Source organism: Musa acuminata, chromosome BXJ2-5 (genome assembly GCF_036884655.1).
Source record: "Musa acuminata AAA Group cultivar baxijiao chromosome BXJ2-5, Cavendish_Baxijiao_AAA, whole genome shotgun sequence".
Taxonomy (NCBI): Eukaryota; Viridiplantae; Streptophyta; class Magnoliopsida; order Zingiberales; family Musaceae; genus Musa; species Musa acuminata.
Window position 1 is genome coordinate 39,164,015 of NC_088342.1, and position 20,888 is coordinate 39,184,902.

Genomic DNA, 20,888 nt, shown 5'->3' on the forward strand with positions numbered 1-20,888 from the left:
TTCACAAGTTATTTATCAAGAAAGTTTTGTTGCTAACTATTTTTCTTTCATAGAGACCTTTCAACTTTTTTCAAAGAGAATATGTATAATTTTCAATAGAAACATGGTGAAAGACATTGTCATCGAGTCACTATCGAGTAAACTTAATTGTTTTTCGGTCTAACCTCTTCTACTCATCATGCCATAGTTGTGGGTTTTGCACTATCCCCTACAAAGGTCCATACAAATCTTTGCAATACAAGAAATCTTCCATTCTTGGTTTTTATGTCATCCAATTGTTTCTATTTAAGCTAATCATACGAGAAACACTACCGGCCTCCATATTCGAACATAAAAAATTAAATCACCAAAACCTCATTCTGATACTAGTTGATGGGATAAAAAGAAAAATAAACTTTTGTATACGAACAAATACTAGTACGCCATAGTACGCAACGAAATTAAATAAAAATCACAATCAAATATGACACCAAAATTTACGTGAAAAATCTCTCCAACATGAAGAATAAAAATCATGGGGCATACTAGAGATAATCCACTATAAGAATAATTAATATACAAATCTCAAAGTCTTTTGTCCAAAACCCAAGCAACAATCTCAATAGAGATTACGCCACTATATACAATATCCAAATTCTTCCAAAGTAATCACAGCAAGAATCTACTGTAAACCTGATACGAGAACACTGCCCGGATGATTGAGAACACTTCCAATATAATATCAATGTTCTTATCTTTTTCCCTTTCCTTCACTTATTTTTCTATCTTTTTCTTCTTTTTTTAATCAAATTGCTACTGTAGTCATATGTCTTATTACTGTAGTTTTTCTTCTTATTTTCACAGCCTATTTTCACAACCATCATATTTTCCTTATTACATATAGGATTATATTAAAAAAGAGATGAGCTATGGGTCATTAAAACTAGACCGAACTCGTGGACCGTCAGCCCAACGTTTCTTCTCCAACGTAAGATCTCTGCGTCTCCCCACAGGTAGTGATTGATTTTGGAAGCAGTTCCCAATCTACATTGCCACTGCATTCAGGAATACTTAATAAAGTTGACCTGTTGGATGTTACCACAGCAACTCAACTGAGAAGCATGGAAGTGATCTAATGTCCTGCACTAGTGCAGATTAGCTCACCAAATATGATGGTGAGTTGCCAACCTACTGATTTGGAAGCTTCTCAGCAGCCACAAGATTCGTTGTAATCTTTGACTTGGCTGCTGTCCTCGATCTAAATCCATTTTTCCTTCAGCTTCTAGAAGGAAATATGTTGTCGACAAATCCCAATTCTCATGTGTGATCTTTCTCACCACATCTTGTCTCATGTGATTTAATAGGTAGAGGACTAAGAGAAGAAGGTTAGGCGAACATCTTTTCCCTGTATCTCTACTTTTTTATATTCCTTAAATCACCTGTAATTTGCTGATATAAAGTGAAGTTTTCATCCCTATCACCTCAAAATTAATTATGAAATCAATTCTTGTTGATGTGATCTACAAATGATAAGAAGTCTAGAAAACAAAAGACATTCAAACATATGCATCTAACGAGGAAGAACAAAAAAGAAGAAGAAGAAGAAGAAGAAGAAGAAAACAGTCAGTTTGAACAACATAGAATGCATTGCTGATTTGTACATCATCTAACATTACTTCCAGGGAGAGAAACCCTTTGGCTTATAAACAAAGACTTCCCTTCCCAAAGAAAGAACTTAATTCAAGAGGTCAGCTGGCATGATGATGCAAGGAATTCTTTCCCAGAGAAAGAATATATTTTTTCTTGATTTAGGAAGAGATCCCTCCCAAGGTTTGAAATTCATGGCACAGTTTTATTTAAGAAATCACTGCAATGCAATTAAAAACTCCATTTTGCATAGAAATTTAAATTATACAACACAAATATCAAATTTCATACACTGACAGGATGAGCACACACATGTACTCCAAACAAAAAAAAATCACATGAACTCCTCCATGAATGGGTATAAACTGGCTCTACACTAAGGTGAAGGCCATCTGATTAGTCCTCACCCTGTTATAATATATGTGATAGGATATCATAAACAAAACTGGAATGTGTACATGTCTAAATAAATATACATAAATACTGAATGAATGGTTAACAGTGACACATCATCCTCCAAGTGTCATATGGAGATCCAAGTTTGACCAAACTGGTAACACATGGGTTGGAGTTTTGTGTCCCCCATTGGTAGGCAATGTAAGAGCCCCTGTATGATAGGGGTTGGACAATGCATGTGAGAGGTTGACATGTCACTGGGGATTATATATGTAATAATTATATGTGTAATAATAAATTTTAACCCATAGTTTTTCTAATTCTAATTATATGTGTAATAATAAATTTTTATTTTTATAACATATCAAAATCAATATTAATTCGAGTTTGACTCTACCTTATGACTAAATTATTATTCGTCACTAAATTATAATAATATAAGAGAAGAATAATATAAAGTTTAAAGTACTAAGAGAAATTTAAGTGAACCAGTATACCTTAGGTCTTTTATAGATAACGTTAGATAATTATCGGAACTAAGTAGGATAGTTAGAACTATTTTGTGAAATTATTGGGTTACTTAGATGCGAAGGGTGGTTCCAACTGTCTAGCATTATTGTGCTTACCATATGATCTACTCGACTAATATGTTTGATTGATCAAATGATCGAATAAGTGTCGAACTAATAGTGATATATTGTTCAAGTGCTTAGAATTCTTAATCAATGACAAACTATGTTGATTAATAGCATAATATATATATATATATATATATATATAAATTAAAACACGAAAGCATATGGTCCCCTTAATTTCAATCTGAACTTATGGACCCTTTCATCGAGAGATTATTGAAGAGTCACTTAGAAAACTATGAATGTTAATTTCAATCTTTATTTTTAAATAAAAAATATAAAAAACCAAATAGACAATTGAATTTATATGAACTAGTTAAATAAATATATTTTATGGAATTCTTTATAAACGAAAAGAAATGGTCTATAGAATTTGCATCCTCTATGTTGAAAAGGTATAAGCTTTGTAAATTGAGCTAAAGAAATCGAATTAATCCTTTTCATTTTTTTGTTTGGAGTCCTCTATGCTTTAGACATTAAAAGGTTCCTAAAATACTATTTATTTTATTTTATTTTATTTTAATTTCAACCATTTATTTTTCGAATTAAAATAATGGAATCAGATAGACTATTGAAATTAAATGAACGAGTTAAACGAATCCTTTATAATTTTTGGAATGATATAAGCTTCCAAAAAGTATATAGAAATTCTTTACCAAGCCAAAGTCATTAAATTAATCTTTTTCTGGAGTGTTCTAGTATATTCCTAAAAGCTATTTATCTCATTTTTTTAATATCAACCATTTATTTTTAATAAAAACAAATAGATATTTGAAATCAAATAATTTAAATTACTAATTTTGAAGAGACTCTTTATATCTTTTTCTACAATGAAAAGGAAGGATCCTTAGAATTTGTATCCTTGATGTTGAAAAAAGATATAATCTTCCAAAAAGAATTTATAGGAAATCTTGACTATTGAGTCAATGTGATCGAATTAATCATTTTCTAGAATCTTCTAACTTGTTTGTATATTAAATTTTGATGCTACAAATGGGAGTTTTCTATTTAGCATGCAAGAGAATAAGATGTACATATTCGATGATATTAAATGTTGATTGAACTATTATTGTCAATCTGATGTAAATATTTTTTATACTAGACTAATGCAATCCAAAGCTTAAGTTAAAAAATTATTAGCTAAACTCATATATAAATTATTTGACTCTCTTAATATTTTTTTATTTTTTTTAATCTCTCCTTACACATAAATATCTTGTAGCAATATAAAAAAAAATATTTTTAAAAAAATTATATATTTTTTTCTCACATAACGATTCTTATTTTTTAAAAGATAAGATTATTTTTTTACAATCGACTTCCATTGCCTCTACACCATTGTCTTTAGCCATACTGATTGTTGGGCCCTCCTCATGCATTACAATTGTTGACCTCAATAAAAGGGAAGGAGGTGGCCATGGTAAGACTTTTCCTTTATCCTTTCGGTATGGTCCATTGTGCCAAATGTTGCCCCCACAAATTCACTTGCTACTTCGCCCTCAAGAGCATCACCGGCTCTTTTGCCATGAAAGGTCTTTCCCTCACAATCACCACCAAGCACCTCCCTACTACTACCAATCCGACCCTCGTCTTTGATGAATCTTGTCCCCATCATCACCTTGAAGACTCATAAGGTTTACTCACCCCTTTCTTCATCAATCTCAATAAGACCCATTTACTACCTTGTGACACCTCTATTACTAACTCAACGTCTCACGACTTCTCACGTGACCTCCTTACCCTTATTTGGTACTTTCATACTTCCCTCACCCTCATCTTTGAACTTATCATTAAATTATGTGGTGAGGCCAGTGTCAAATAGCTCTTCTCCCCTTGCGATGTCTTTGGTCGAGCATTAATATTAAGAGCTAGCAAGTGGTGATGATATCCAAGAAGAAGTTGAAGTCTATCGTCATCCTCTTATCCCATTCACAAATCACGAAGACGATCACATGAAGAGATAAGAGCTTATGATGAGATGGAGACTAAAGATAAAATAATAAAAATATCATGAAAAAACACTCCGAGAATAAAGTAAAAAACGAGCAAAATAATAATAATAATAATAATTTAGGGTGTTTTGAGAAATTTACTATATATATATATATATATATATATATAGCATTAATTATCTTCCAACTTTGTTGGAAACGATCAAACATTGATCCTACTACCTCCTTTGCTGCTGACTCAGCCAACCCACACACGCATTATCCAAATCCAGGATAACGTATACCGGCGGTGTAGCATACCGTCTCCCTTTCCCCTTCCTATAAATGTGCGGCTTCCACCTTCTTTCGCTCCGATCGCATCGCAGTCGCCTCCGCTTGTCTTAGACTAACCTAATCAGTTCCGCTCCTCATCATGTCCCCGTCCTCCCTCTCCTCTTCCCAATTTCTCGGACTCCGCCTCGCCCCGCCTCCCAACACCGTCGCCGCCTCCCTCTCCCCCCGGTCCCCCTCCTCCCTCCGCTCCCCTAGGGTATCCGCCGCCTACGCCGCCGCGGCCGAGTGCCCGCGCGCCGCCCACGCTCCCGTTCCCGCTGCCGTCGCCAACCCCTCCTCTCTCTACGACGTCCTTGGCGTCTCCCCCGGGGCCAGTGGCCAGGAGATCAAGGCCGCGTACCGGCAGCTGGCGCTCGCGTGCCACCCGGACGTCATCGCTACCGGACGCAAGGGCGCGTCCGCTGAAAAGTTCATGCGGGTCCATGCAGCCTACGCCACCCTGTCCGACCCCGGCAAGCGCGCCAACTACGACCGCGAGCTGGCGGCGGCGGCGATGCTCGTGCGCCATCGCTGGCCAGAGGCGCGGACCTACGCCCGGTCCACGTCGTTTCCCCGATACGGCCGCCGGACCTGGGAGACCGACCAGTGCTGGTAGAAGTCAAGGCCCCAAGCTCCCGGCGATCGGTGTGATCCCGAATAAGGAGATCGTCCCACAGAATCCGGAGGCCAGATCCGATATTTGAGCTAAAATCCTCACTTTCAGCTTGTAAATGGAGCTTGAGGTACCATCCAAGCTTCCATGGCTGCACCTACTGATTTGCTTGTTCCTGATCTGCTGCTGCTTGTAAAAAGTTCAGATTTTGCTACCTCCTCATCTCTTTGATATCAATACTTAGTGATAGTAAAAGCGAAGAGGAAAATTAGAGATCTCGATCTCTTTTGTTGTTGGTGGCATATGATTGTCAGCTTGTGACTTTGCACCTTGGATTTGCTGAGCTGTTCTCCATCTCTGTAAAGTTATATTCTTTGACTGACATACCCAAGAAATTCTGGTGAGAGTTAGCAAAGCTTGTCTCTTTAAATGTTTAGTGTCCATCTAAAGGAGTGCTACGTCTGCTTGGAGCTTGCAAGAGGCATGCTATCTTCACCTTAGAAAACATTCTTTATCCAAGCAAGGTTTTGCAATTAGTGTTTGAATACGCATCATTTGATTAGTTAGAAACAAAGACAGCTTCAGTTGATAAGGAGATAGATTTTTGGCAAAATCAATGAACTGAAAAGATCAGTGTGTTTATTAGTGGGCATGCAAAAGAACAGGACATGAGAGAGCCTTTCTTCTGGAGTAGGAACTATGACATGTTACATATAGATGATTGAGTGCCAGTGGGATGCTAAGGCAAAACAGTTTCATTTCACCTGAATTCTTTTGTTACAAGATTTATAGGCTTATGTTCCTTTTTCTGATTTCAGATTCAGCTCTCTCTACAATTTTCAGTATTGGATCGTCAAAGATAAGACTAAGCTACTAATGGTGAGCGAAGAGGAGCCACAAGTTCCTTGGAATAAATGGATGCAAGTTGAGGTTTATCCCACCTTATTGGTTCTTTAGGTGTGGCATCTCTTTGACCTCCAATTCTGCAACAGGTTTTCCATTATAACCATGGACTTTATCCAACATACAAGTAGCATTTTTTGCTTAAAGAAATACAACATCATATTCTGATGATCTAGGAAACAGTCTTTGGTTTTGTTGTAGATAATTAATTCATTTGTCAACCAAGCTGCATTTGTTACACAAGAAGAAAGGCAAAACAAAACTGCATCTGGGGTAGTGCCTTCCTGAATTAATTTATCTTGTATTGCAGCCTTTGAACCCCCTCTCTTATTAGAATGAGATTTAATGATGTGTGATAAAGTTGATGCAATATGTTAAGACTTTAGATGCTAGCTAAATCCTTATCCTTAATGAAATAGAATTCTTATATGGAAATGGTTAATAACTGGACAGCAGTTGATAATTGTTGATGTTGGGTCAGAATTGTGTGGTGTATGCTTTTAATGGACATGAAAGGGACAAGTGAACTCTACAATAATTTGGTCCATAATTTTAAATCTTGCATAATAATAGCTTTCATTTTGGCTGCCATGTGTGCATGCAACAAGATCTAATTCAGTTCTAAATTTCTGAAAATTTCCCTGACTCTGATCATGTTTAACTAAATCATATGAATTGCCTCATAGAAATCAAGCTAACTGGTCATACAGTTCCCTGTTATTAGGAGGGTTCAACCTCTATGCTAAAAGTTAACAATTGTTTGCTGAGATTGCCACTTCAATGATTTTAGTTTGCTACAGAACTACATATCATTACTTCAATTGCAGTTGCAAGTATATTGTTCTAAACTGAAAAATTGCAGCAGTAGTCCGATTGATAGCATCACTGCCTGACATTCTTATCAGCTGCAGTAAGAATCTAACTCAGATTTACTTGGAACATGTCAAGATTATTGATGTATCAGGTCTTCTGACTCCAGTGACTATATATCATTATTTAATCCTCGACCAAGTCTTCCAAAATCTAGACGTCGGTATTTGGAGCCAGGAAGCATATCCACTAAAGGTCTGGAAAAAGAGTGTGGAGGGACTCCATTTTCCTGAAGCAGGAAGGATTGACAAGGAAGCACCCGGAGTGTGCTTGGAAGAAGTCATTTCCTCCCTATCAAGCAAAGAGAAACAAAGAAGAGTAGTGACTGTGACAGGGTGAAAGAGGATTGATTTGGAGACTTGGCCCTTTCAATCTCAGCACATGGTGGACTTTGGTGTTAGGGACACGAGGAAGACGAAGAGGGGCCACGCTTTGCTTCGGTTCTCAGCTGAGAGGGGTGGGTTCTTTTGCTTGAGGGTGATCGGGAAGGAAGTGGCGATGAGCTTCTGTGCATCTGGATCATGGCCATGAAGTGTAGGCTAAGCTGAAGGTTCTGTAACTTGCTGCAGGAACATGGAGGCCCCGAGCACTGAGACCAACGTGAATGCCTTGGCGGCGAAGGCCCGTGGCAGCTCGCCAGGAACATCATCGAGGTACCATATAATATCATTTATAGTATTTTTTTAATTAATATTTATAATTTATTTTTAGTATATCAATCGAACAGTATAAATATTATTTAAAAATATTATAATAGTTAAAAATTGATTTAAAAAATAAGTCCGGCGGCATGGTGTCATGGTGCACGACGCAGGCGGGCAGGCCGCGCAGGTGTGGCCTCGGGCAACACGCGGCCGAGGAGCACAACGCAGGCGGGCAGGCCGCGCAGGTGTACGACACAGGCGGGCGAGCTGCGCAGGTGTGGATTGGACCCCTCACGAGGGGGGGGCACGAGTGGCCAGGTAGCTTTTGGTCTCCTTGGGAGTCCAGGGGACGGGTCCTTTTCGCGAATCGCCAGTTTTCCAGAAGATCGGCGCTCCCTGCCTGTCTTTTGCCACGCGTAGCGTGCTCGTTGGCTGTCCTGTCAAGCCGCATTTATGGTGGAATGATGTTTTGGTCATTCCGATGCAACACGCCTCGGGAGGGGAAGGGTCGCTGCTCTCGGCGGGATCCTGACTATAAGTAATGCGCGGTTAACCCCCTGAGGGTCTCCCCATCTGTTGTTACTCTGCTGCTTTGGGCTCTTCCGTTTCGTTTACATCGATCGTCCTTCTCCTTTCACTGAAGGTCAGTAAGGATGGTGTCTTCTTCCTCTTCCTCTTCGTCTTCTTCTTTGGCTAGAATCAGAAAGGGGGTGATTTCGTCGAATCCTGACTCGTCTCCTGACGAAAAGGCGGCTCGGGCCCTTGAGGCCCTGATGTGGCCACACGACCTCGACTCGACTGTGAGTGAGTCGTTGCTCAATCGCCTTCGGGGTCTCTATGGCATCCCGAAGGAATTTGTTCTCCTTGCTCCTGAGCCCGGCCAGCGGGCGTACGATCCCATTCCAAGGGGTTTTGCCCTTACCATTGATGCTTTCGAGGTCGGGCTATGCCTCCCCCTGCACCTCCTCATAACCTCTTGCATTTCATGGTGGCGCATCTCACCGTCTCAGATGGCGCCTAACTCTTGGCGCTATATTGTGGCGTTCATAGGGGAGTGCCACTATGCCAATATCGCCCCGACCCGGTCCCTCTTCCTTTCTTGCTTTCGTCTTTCCAAGGGGTCGGGGGGCTACTATCTGTCCGCTCGAGCGGGCTTTCGAGTTAGCGGGGGCCCCTCCAGTAATAAGGGGTGGAAGGGGCGCTTCTTTTTTGTCAGCCACGCAGAGGACTAGGGGTTTGGGGTCCGGTGGGCGGCGTGCACGATAGACAATACTGTCCCGGCCTTGGACGTCGTGGAGCGCCGAGAGCTCCGGAGGCTTAAAGAAATCCTTCCAGCCTCGAGGGCCATCCGGAGTATGTCAGATGGGTGGTTGGTCGAGGTGGGTCTTAGCCCGGTGCCTCGAGGTATGCCCTAAGGGGTAGTTGTGGGGTTTCTTTTGGGGATTATCTAGTCAGCTGACAAATGTCGGTGCTTCTATACAGAGATGGTGCTGCTTGAAGCCCTACGCGGGGGGAAGACCCCGTCAGCCGCATCGTCCCGTTCACCGCCCGTGGCGAGAACCGGTTCGAGGGAGGCTCCGGTGGACGTCGAGGCCAGTCGTCCTCGGAAGAAGGCGAGGGCTTCCATGAGCGAAGTCTCTGGAGAGGCCGCGGTCCAACCGGCGGGGGCCGTCATTGAGCCGGCGGGCCATGCCGGGGGGAGCCTCGGGAGTGGCAAAGCTGGCACCAGTAGGGAGGCGGTAGGGGAGGCTTCTCGAGGGCCTTCCGTCCGCGATCTTTGCCGACTGCCGCCCGGGGGGGAGGACGAGCCTTACCAGATGCGGGTGGTGGGCGGTCTCCCGCGGGGCGAGGCCTCCGACCCGTTGGTGGCCCGCTGGCAAGGCCTCACCCGTGGCAGCCGGGTGTGGGCCGAGGGGGATTCCGCAGCCGAGTTTGTCCGCGGAGGGCTTCATCCCGACATAGCTCGAGATTTGTATACTCTGCCCTCCGAGGTTCTCCTCGGCAAATCTGCTAAGTCGCTGCTATGAGTAAGTATTATTCCCCCCTTTTGTTTGCCCGTGCCCGGATAGTTTTTTGTCCTGACTTGTTCGTCTGCAGGGTAATCATTACGCCGCGGTGCTGATGGACCGCATCCGCGACGCGGGGCGAGTCATCGCCGCCTTGAGTGGCCGCAACGCCGAGCTCCGGAAGCAGGTGGACGAGGTCCGCGCCGGGGGGGGGGGCCTGAGGCGGTCGCAGCGGTTGAGCAGCGAGCCGCGGATTCGGATGCGGAGGCAACTCGCCTTCGAACTGAGCTCCAGACATCCGAGGCACGAGCTATGGAACTTTAGACGCATCTGAAAGCGTCCGTGGCCGAGGCTCGCTCGGCGAGGGCGGATTCACTGGAGCTGATCCGCCGTCTGGAAGAAGCGCGCGTCGAGGCGCGGGGGGCTTCCGAGGCTCTTGACGCTGAGATCTGCCAAAGGCCGGGAAAGGACAAGAAATTGATCGAGGACTACAAAGGTTCCTCGGGCTTTCAACTTGGCCTTGTTCGGACTAGGCGGGTCTCGTATGAATACGGGTATCGGATTGCCCTTGCCCGTTTCAAGGGGCGCCACCCGGACCTGGAGGTCGTGGAAGAGCCCTTCGACTCCTTTCCCGAGGATATGAGCGTCGACATGCCGGACGAGGTCCCTTTTGATGACAGCCCCGACGCTCCTAGGGAATGAATCTTTCTGTACTTTTTTCTCTGTTTTTTTGCTTGGGTGTCGATTGCTGATGTAATATGCTTTCTGAATAAATGCAGCTTTCTTCCCAGCTTGTTGTTTGTGTCTCTTGACGTCTCAATATGATTCTGACTTTTGCCCAGTCCCCGTTCACGGAAAGAACTTTTTGAGATTTTGTGTGTTCCAAGTCCTTGGTAGAGGGCGGCCCGACATCGTCGCGCGTCGGTATGTACCGACCCTAACAACTTCGATCACCCGATAGGGGCCCTCCCAATTGGGAGCTAACTTACCACGCGCATGGGTTGGGTCGCTAACCTCGACCTTCCATAGGACCAGGTCGCCTAGTTTAATGGGTCGGGGCCGTACCCTTCGGTTGTAGATTCTAGCGACGGTCCTTTTGTAGGAGAGGTCTTTTAGGTGCGCGTCAGCACGCCGTTCCTCGAGTAGATCGAGGTCTGCACGCCATCCCTCGGTCGACACCCTTTCGTCGTAGTTCGCTGTCCTTGGGGTAGGCAGAGCTATCTCGGGGGGTAAGACGGCCTCAGTCCCGAACGAGAGGCTGTAAGGGGACTCTCCGGTTGCGATCTTGGGGGTGGTTCGCAGGGACCACAGGATACTGGGAAGCTCCTCCACCCAAGCCGATCGGGCCGCTGACACTCGTCTCCTGAGTCCATCGAGAATAGATCGATTAGTTACCTCGGCCAACCCGTTCGTCTGGGGGTGGGCGACAGAGCTAAACTTTAGCTGAATTCCGTAGTTCGCGCAGAACTCTCGGAATCGAGCACTGGTAAACTAAGCTCCATTATCGGTGATGATGGCTTTGGGTAGGCCGAACCGAGTCACGATGTTTTTCCAGACGAATTTCTCCACTTGCCGCTCCGTGATCGTGGCCAATGGCTCGGCTTCTACCCACTTGGTGAAGTAGTCAACGCCCACGACGATGTGTCACCGTTGGCCGGAGGCCGGCGGGAAAGGGCCGAGGAGGTCCAATCCCCACTGCGCAAATGGCCATGCACAATCGATGGGGGACAAAGGGACCGTCGGCTGTTGGGGCATTCGGGCGTGCCTCTGGCATGGGCCGCACCGCTGCACGTAAGACCTCGCGTCTCGGGACATGGTGGGCTAGTAATACCCTTGACGCAGGATTTTGTAGGTCAAAGTCCGACCGGCGATGTGCTCCCCGCAGATCCCTTCATGGACCTCGGCCAGGACCGCCTGCGCTTCCTAAGGCTCGAGGCATCACAGCAGAGGTTGAGAGAAGGATCGCTTGTAGAGCAATCCATTCGCCTCGGAATACCAAGCCTACGTTCGGCGGAGGCGTCTTGCTGCGATCTCGTCCTCGGGAAGAACCCCGTTGCGTTTGAAAAGTAGCATCTCCCCCACCCATGTGGGGCGCGCCTCGGCGGGAGTTATGGTTGAGACCGAGATGGCGCGGGACGAGAGCTCCTTAACCTCGGAGTGGTCTCCGTAGTCTGGTCCTGAGGCTAGCTTCGCCAACTCGTCGGCTCGTTCATTTTGGCTCCTCGGCACCCTGGATATCGTAAAGCGGGAGAATTTGGAGGCTAGGCTCTTTACCTCCGCTAGGTACTTCACCATGGTTGCTTCCCTGGCTTCGTATCCGCCGCTGAGTTGCTCGACGACGAGCTGCGAGTCGGTGAAAACACGGACGACGTCCACTTGCATTTCTAGTGCCAGCTTGAGTCCTGCCAGGAGCGCCTCGTACTCGGCTTCATTGTTGGTTGCCCGGAACCCGAATCGGAGGGAGCGTTCGAACGAGCGTCCGTCGGGGGTTGAAAGTACTAATCCCGCGCCCGCGCTGCTTGAGGTCGCCGAGCCATCCACGTGCAGGTCCCACGCTCCGTCTGACCGCTCGGGACTTCTGTTTACATCTTGGGCCAATTCCGAAATGAAGTCCGCCACAGACTGGGCTTTGATGGCAGTTCTCGGTGCGTAATGTATATCGAATTCTCCGAGTTCCACCGACCATTTGAGGAGCCGACCTGCGACATCAAACTTAGATAGAATCTGTCGGAGTGGCTGATCAGTGACTACCTCGATCGGGTGGGCCTGGAAGTAGGGGTGCAGTTTTCGGGACGCCAGTACGAGTGCCAAAGCGAGTTTCTCGATCGGTGGATACCGCTCCTCGAGTCCGCTCAGGACATGGCTGATGTAATAGACTGGTAGTTGTTCCCCTGAGGCCTCTTTGGTTAGGACGGAGCTGACCGCGTGTAGGGAGGCGGCTAGGTAGATGCTGAGCCTTTCCCCGTGCACAACCGAGGCCAGGCGGGGGAGGTGGGCTAGGTGCCGCTTGAGCTGCTCGAAAGCCTCTTCACACTGCGCCGTCCACCGGAAGTCCTTTGGGTTCTTCAGCGCCCGGAAGAAGGGAAGGCAGCGATCGCCAGATCGGGATAAAAACCGGGATAGGGCATCTAGCCTCCCGTTTAGTTGCTGCAGGTCCTTGATCGTCTGGGGGGCCCGCATGGTGATGACTGCCCGAACCTTTTCTGGATTCACGTCAATTCCTCTTTCATGCACGATGAATCCGAGGAACCGCCCCGACCCTACGCCAAAAACGCACTTCGCAGGATTTAGCCGTAGGCCATGCCTCCGAAGTGTGGAGAATGTCTCGGCCAAGTCGGTTAGGTGGTCTGCCGCCGCGCGACTTTTCACAATCATGTCGTCGACATAGACCTCGACGTTTCGCCCGATTTGCGTGGCGAACATTTTGTTGACGGTCCTCTGATAAGTGGCGCCTGCGTTTTTGAGGCCGAACGGCATAACCTTGTAGAAATACACCCCTAGATCAATGATGAAAGTCGTATGCTCTTGGTCCTCAAGCGCCATTCTGATCTGGTTGTAGCCGGAGAAAGCGTCCATGAATGACAGACGGGCGTGCCCGGCAGTCGCGTCGACCAGCTGATCGATCCGTGGGATAGCAATCCTTTGGACATGCACGGTTGAGGCTGGTATAGTCAACGCACATCCTCCAGCTCCCATTAGGTTTCTTTACTAGCACAACATTAGACAGCCACCGCGGGTACTTGACTTCTTCGATGAAGCCAGCCGCTAAGAGTCGTTCCACCTCCTCGCGGACGGCGAGTTGTCTATCAGGGGATTGGCGTCGTGGCTTTTGTTTTACTAGTCGTGCGTCAGGGGCTATATTCAAGTGATGCTGAGCAGTCTTCGGGTCGACGCCCGTTATGTCGGATGGTGACCAGGCGAATACGTCAGCATTCTCCTGTAGGAAACCGACGAGTCGTGCCCGCTCCCGCTCAGGGAGTTCTGATCCCACCTGGACTGTCCGATCTGGACGTTCCTTCATCAACGGGATGTCACAAGTGGGCGCCGTTGGCTCCGGGTGTGGCGTCGGCCGCTTTCTTTCCCTCGGGTCCTCCAAGGTCTGGTTGACGTTGACCCTTTTGCGCATCGAAACCGCCGCCAGGTAGCACCGTCTGGATTCTCGGGGGCTTCCCCAAACTTCCCCTGTTCCGGCGTAAGTAGGAAACTTCACCGTCTTGACACGGACTTAGCTGGTTTTGCCTAAGTCGTGCGGCACCCTCGCGCGTCCGTCCGCAAAGGTCAGCCTCCCCGAAGCCTCCCATTGTCCCTTAGGACCAACAAAAGAGAGAACGGGTTAAAGAGAACGCCTCAATCGGGATCCACAAGCAAACATGTCCGAAAAACACTTCATAGACTGCAAATTACAAACAGACTTTACAAGCTCTGAACAGTGGCATAACAAAGGGTAAAATGGTCCATTACAGACCGAAAAGCTCTCGCACGTGTCCACATGACACAACCTTTATTTACAAGCCTAAAGAGGCCACCAACCCAACTAAAATGGGACTATTAAGCCTTCGGCCGCCCCTTTACATGCTGTACAAGGCATGAACATGCCAACAGACACGGACAGATATAAGCATTACATCAAACACCTTGTTTAGAAGTTTGTCCGTGACATTCTCCCCCACTTATCCCTTCGACGTCCTCGTCGAAGCCTTTGTGAACACTGCAACTCTTCGCCTTTGCTGAGTCTTCAATCTTCTGCTCCAGCTGCAATGCGCCTCCTGGCTCCCAACTGCTCTCCGCTGCTGTTTTTGAGTAGTCGAACTTTGATCCGCCATGCTGCTTCAACTCACCAATGACTCTGACTCTGGTGTGGGGTTGGCTGAGTTGTGTTGATCCTCGTTGATTCCTGCGGATCCACCAAATGAAGGAAAAGACCATTCTTACTGCGCCAGTTTCTCAAAATTTCCACATGCTACTTGAACTGGGTGGATGCTTGTTGGAGCTTTAACGAGCATCGCCTCGCAAACTTCTGAAGTTTCGGGTCCTTCCTCCACAAAATCTGCTCATTGACTCTTCTTTCAGTTAGTTGTCGCATCCAAGTATGTTCGCATCACTTCCGCTTTCGATTGGCATTTCGTTGGGAAATGAAGCGGACAATCTACTCTCAGTAGCACTGATCACCGTTGGTGAGGATTTGACAACTATTGTCTTCCATTATCTTCGAAGGGTCTTTGAACTTGTGCAGAGCTCCTCTGCTGGATAGATAAGAGAATTGGGGTACTCGGTTTCGCCCATCCTCTTAAGAGTTGAGAAGGCAAAGGTTACTTGACTTCGCCCGCCTCCTCGAGGTTGTACTTCATGCATCGAGCTGGTTACTGGTATTCGCCTGCTCTTTGCTCACACTTCTGAAGCACTTGAAGTGTTTGCACTCCTTGCGTTGAGTTAGCTACTGTGATTCACCTTCTCAATGCCATCGAACTTCTGGAATGCGGGAAGTTTTCACCCCAACTTGGAGTAATTCTCTGATAGATGAGGTCGCCTCTGGGATTGTACCGTCTTCTCCATCAACCCTGCCGCCTACTCCACTGAGTAGCAAAGGTACAGCACCGCATACTGCTTGCTTCGTTCCTTGGTCATGCACTCTTGCATGACCCGAAGTCCTTCACTTACGGCTATCTTGATGAGAAACTTGTTGACACCGGTCTTACGAAGTTCTTCGGCCTTTGCCCTTCAGCCTTGTCTCGGTACTTGAAGATTGCCTCTGCATTCTCCACCTCCTCGGCCCCTTTCACGACCAAGCGCTCTCCCTCCATGAGAGCAAGGGATCAATGACTTTCACGGAAGTCCCGCCTCTGCGGTACCATGGCGCTGCCATGCCCATGGTCATACTATCCGTCTCCTCGCATCTGTATCCCTTTTCTTCACGATTAGTAGATATGTCTCTGTGGCACTCCTCTGAGTCCACCTCCATTCTAACTGATGCTTGATTTTGGGTAGCTAAGTCCCGCTGGACTCGTCGTCGCTTCCTCGCCCCTTTCGACCTCCTACTTCAACACCTCTGTGTTCTCCAAGCAGTCCGTTTGGTCGATGGAAAGACAAACTGCAACTACCATGCATGGCCTCTGCCATCATGTTGTAGGGTTTGCACCGATTCTGTTCTCCTTAGCTTCCTTGGTAGCAACGTTTGCTTACTCGGCCTTGTCCTCTGACTTGCCGGGCTCCCTTAAGCGAATATGAGCTCTGGAGCAGTCCAACTCTCCAGCTGCTTCGATCATACCTCTGCATGATCAAGTTCCTCCCATGGAACTCATTGGTACTTGCATTCGAACTTTTCCCTTGGTGGAACCCAGTCCCCATATGCTGATGACCAAGGTTTCCATCCAATGCAAAATTCGATGCACGCCCGGAAGACCCGCCTCTGCGGTACCATGGCCTTCACTCCTTAAATCTACAGCCCTTCTTGCTGTCGTGTTGTTCACCGAAGTGGAGCTTCTAGTAGCTCCAGATCATACATCCATATGATCCAGTCCCTCCCGGGACACAGTCGTGTGTATTGCATTGCCACGAACTGTTCCACCACGATCCGCTGCACCATGTCGCCTCCTGGTGACATCTCCATTGCATTCTGATCCTTGTGGAATAAACTCGAATTGTGAACCCTCCATGTGTGGCCTCTGCCAATACATCGCAGGGTCTCCTCCACCTTCGATTTTGTTCGCTCCTTTGGCAATCGACCTTCATCCACCCACTCTTGGGTCACACCTAGATGAAGCACCACTCTAGGACAGTCCATCGCCTAGTAGCTCCCGAAGTCCACCGACTTCACTGTAATTTGTGCACCATTGTCTAGATCCTGGGCCTCTGCCCCTACCAGCACAATCTCCGCTGCGCACCGCTTCCTTCATAGCAACTCGAATGGCAACACTGTGGCATATTCTTCAAGAGTACCCGCCTCTACGTCCTCTTGCCCCGTGCTAAGGCCTTTTGAACCCAACTTCGCCTCCGCAAATTGAGTCACCTTAGTTCCTTCATCAAATGCTCCTCCGAGATAAGGTGCATGTGCCCAGAAGCTCCCTTCGTCTTTGGCACCATGCAAGATGAGTCCGCTCCGTCAAAATGAAGGAACCATGGAACAACATGATCCTACTCTTGCCTCTGCAAGAGTTCATGTCCTTGACCTCTGTCTAAGGAAAGCACTGTGCCTCTGCTCCATGTTCCAACTTCTCTGCTGGCTCCCTTCATGCGGCTTGGGTACTTCGCCAAGTTACACCCAAGTTGCTCCGCTCCTCGTTTTTGCATTGAGTCGATGGTGGCCCTCGCACCCACCATTCCACGGGTCAGCCCTCCCTTGAGTCCGATCTCCACATCGACTCCAAGTGTGCCTTCATTTAAGTTGCTTTAGGTCGCTCCCCCACTTGATCTCGCAATGCATCCACCAATGCATTCTCTCGAGCGAGATCATGCGACAACTCCTCGCCGCTTGCTCAGTCCATCGAGCTTCGTGGAGTTGTTGTTTGTTGAGGTACTCCTCCTCAACATGTGAGGTCCGTCTCACATGATTCTCCCTCTAGAGAGCCGGGACTTATCCCTCCTGGATAACTATCCCGTTGGAGCAACATCTCTCTTCATTTCGGAGACCACCATCCCCTTGGACTACTCCGATCTGCTGAACAAACTGTGCACTGTTCTGCCTCCTGCAAACGCACTTGCTAGATTGCGACTCCATGTCAATACAGCCCCCGCTGCACCCCTCAAGGCCTAGCAACATGCTGAACTCGTTGCACACTTTAGCCTCCGACGGACGTATCCTTCACATGCCGAAGAGAAAGTTTCAATGCTCCATGGCGTCGAGTTTCGGTCGCCTTGGGATGGCCACGAACATTCCGTCGTCCGCATACAAGCCCATACATGAGTACCAAATTCTTCGAGTTAGCAATTCCCCTCACCTCTGTGAGCTTTGCATAACTCTTTTGGTCGTTGAGCAACTCATTCCACCTTGCATGGTCTCATTCTTGCCAAGCGCCTCGCTTGCCTAGAGCACCATCAAGTATAGTTGTCAACGTTGAGCCGTAGCTCAAACTCAGCCATCCCAACCTTTGTGCGCTCCAAATTCTTCCAAGCTTGCCTGTTCTAGTGGTGCCTCTTGCGCGAAGGGTTGGCCATTCCTCTGAATGCCAAGATCAGATGCCCGCTCCTCTGAGCGACTCTTTTCCCTACATCTCCATGCCCGTTTTCCCTCAAACGGTCGCGCGTGTGCTGACTGCCCTCAACGCAGCCCCGCTAGGTCCCCCACGTTTGCATGTCAAGTGTTTCTATGAGTGCTTGTCCCGCTCTGATATCATATGACACGGACTTAGCTGGTTTTGCCTAAGTCGTGCGGCACCCTCGCGCGTCCGTCCCAAAGGTCAGCCTCCCCGAAGCCTCCCATTGTCCCTTAGGACCAACAAAAGAGAGAACGGGTTAAAGAGAACGCCTCAATCGGGATCCACAAGCAAACATGTCCGAAAAACACTTCATAGACAATGCAAATTACAAACAGACTTTACAAGCTTTGAACAGTGGCACAACAAAGGGTAAAATTGTCCATTACAGACCGAAAAGTTCTCGCACGTGTCCACATGACACAACCTTTATTTACAAGCCTAAAGAGGCCACCAACCCAACTAAAATGGGACTATTAAGCCTTCGACCGCCCCTTTACATGCTGTACAAGGCATGAACATGCCAACAGACACGGACAGATATAAGCATTACATCAAACACCTTGTTTAGAAGTTTGTCCGTGACAGTCTGATGATAGGTGGAGACTACGGCTTTTATTTTGTTGAGGGTGGGACGGCCAAGGATGGCGTTGTAAGCAGTAGGGAGGTCTACTACCAGGAAGGTGGTCATCACCGTCTTCGTTTTGGACGGTGCTCCCAAAGTCATGGGCAAAGTGACGGTCCCTAACGGTGAGATTGAGTCACCAGTGAACCCTATGAGCGCCGAGCAGATAGGCTTCAGGGATTCTTTGGCGAGCCCCAACTTCCGAAAGGCATCCAGATAGAGCACGTCGGCCGAACTCCCTGTATCGACCATGACTCTCCTTACCTGGGCGTTGGCGATCCGAGCCATTATCACCAGTGCATTGTCGTGTTCTGGCTGCTTGGAGTCTTCGGGCGGGAATGCGACCTCGGGGTCGGGGCCGCGTTGGGGGGCATCGCTTACGGCGGAACGGGCGTAGGCTTTCCTCCCAGACATACTGGTTCCCCCGGCCGCCGGTCCTCCGGTGATGACATCGATGTGGAGCTCCACAGGACCCTCCGGGCGGGGCGAGGGTTCCTTGCTCCGTCGGATGTAGCGGTTGAGGTGGCCTCCGCGGACAAGTTCTTCGATCTGCCGTTTCAATTGGCGACAATCTTCGGTGTCGTGTCCGCTTTTCCTGTGAAAGCGACAATGTTTGGACTGGTCGGCAAGCTCTTGCGGGTTCCTCATCGGGACCGGGGCCTTGAGTAACCCTTTCTCCCTTATCTGGAGAAATATCTCCGTCCGGGACGTGCCCAGAGGGGGCAGAGGAGGCGCTAGAGCAGGCGGGAAGAATCGGCTCGGCCTGCGCCTAGTCGCGGCGGGCTGTTGCCCGCGAGCCGGTTCGAGCCTGACCCTCGGGGGCCATTCCCCCTTTTCGACCATCCAAGCCTCAACCGCGACGAATTGGTTTGCCCGCTGAAGCATCTCAGGAACCGTGGTGGGGGGTCTCTCCACGAGGGACCAGAAGAACCGGGAAGGACGTAATCCTGCCATGAACGCCTGCATCAAGAGAGAGGGATGAGCGTCAGCTAACCCCCGGATCTGTGTCACGAAGCGGTTTACGAAGTGTGAGAGGTCCTCCCTCTGGTGTAGCCCAAGAAGCAGGGCAACGGATGGTTTCGGTCGTGCGCTAGCCAGGAAGTTGAGCTCGAAGCTTCTGGCGAGCTAGTCAAACGAGGTAATCGTTCCGGTCCTCAAGCCGTTGTACCATATGCGGGCATGTCCTCTTAGGGTTGTGGGGAACGCCCTGCACATCAGAGCGTCAGAGGTTCCATATAGGGCCATTTGAGTGCGGAAGGCCGCTACATGGTCAGTTGGGTCGGTGGAGCCATCGTATGCATCCAAAGAGGGGAGGCGAAAGTTCTGCGGGACCGACTGATCCCGAATTTCGGGGACGAATGGGGATCCCTGATGTGCATCTTCTCCATGCTCTCCTTTTGACCTGCGGATCTCCTTCTGCATCTCGTCGAGCCGCTGACAGACGAGGAGCAGTTGGGCTCGCAAGGAGTCTGTCGAGGCCGAGGAGAGGGCCTCGGGTCCTGCGTGGCCCTCATGGTCCTCCATTACTTGATCTCCTGGCGGAGACGACGGGACCGAGGGGAAGCGGGAAGCTCAGAGGGCCAGACATGAACTTGAATGGACGTTTCCCGTTGCCGAACTGGTCGGGCGGCCGACGGGTGCAACGTTGGAGCGACGAGCGGAATGATGGACTGCACCGTACCGGTCAGAGTATGGACTTGATGAGTGAGGTCGAGGAAGGCTTGGGTCGAAACGGGCGAAGGCTTGGCAGAGGGGGCGTTGGGCGGCGATAGACCTGGGTCGTTAAATATCCGCCAGTAACGCTCCGAAGTCGTGATGGGATGTTCGTTGCGAAGACCCCCCTGCGGGGGAGGTTCTTCCGCAGTCGCGACCGGGTGAGACCCCTCAGCTACGTGTCCGGTTGAGTTGGTCTGGTGATGCCTCGATATCTTTCAGGCCCTCCTTCTAGTGCCAAAATATTAGTGTAAACACCTTTAAGCCGTGGCCTCGGGGCCGATGCGGCTTGGTTCGGGTCTGAATGTCGGTGAATCGCCCAAACGTCTCATGGGTGCCCTTCGCCTGCGCGCCCAATGTGAGGCGCCTCGTCTCCGGTCCTGCACATGGGTCGGATCGGAAGC

At 48.5% G+C, this 20,888-nt stretch overlaps 2 protein-coding genes across 2 annotated transcripts; one reads left to right on the forward strand and one right to left on the reverse strand.

The window, feature by feature from the left end:
• Window positions 1-4,965: 4,965 nt before the first annotated feature.
• Window positions 4,966-5,813, forward strand: LOC135612738 (chaperone protein dnaJ 11, chloroplastic-like). Its single transcript, XM_065109359.1, has one exon. The coding sequence runs from the start codon at window positions 5,022-5,024 to the stop codon at window positions 5,535-5,537; it is 516 nt and encodes a 171-aa protein (XP_064965431.1). The 5' UTR covers window positions 4,966-5,021; the 3' UTR covers window positions 5,538-5,813.
• Window positions 5,814-11,958: 6,145 nt separating this feature from the next.
• On the reverse strand, window positions 11,959-19,725 carry LOC103978625 (uncharacterized). Its single transcript, XM_065107205.1, has 3 exons — window positions 18,675-19,725; window positions 13,698-14,139; window positions 11,959-13,597 (listed from the first exon to the last, which is right to left on the reverse strand). The coding sequence occupies exons 1-3, from the start codon at window positions 19,723-19,725 to the stop codon at window positions 11,959-11,961; spliced, it is 3,132 nt and encodes a 1,043-aa protein (XP_064963277.1).
• Between the last annotated feature and the right edge of the window lie 1,163 nt (window positions 19,726-20,888).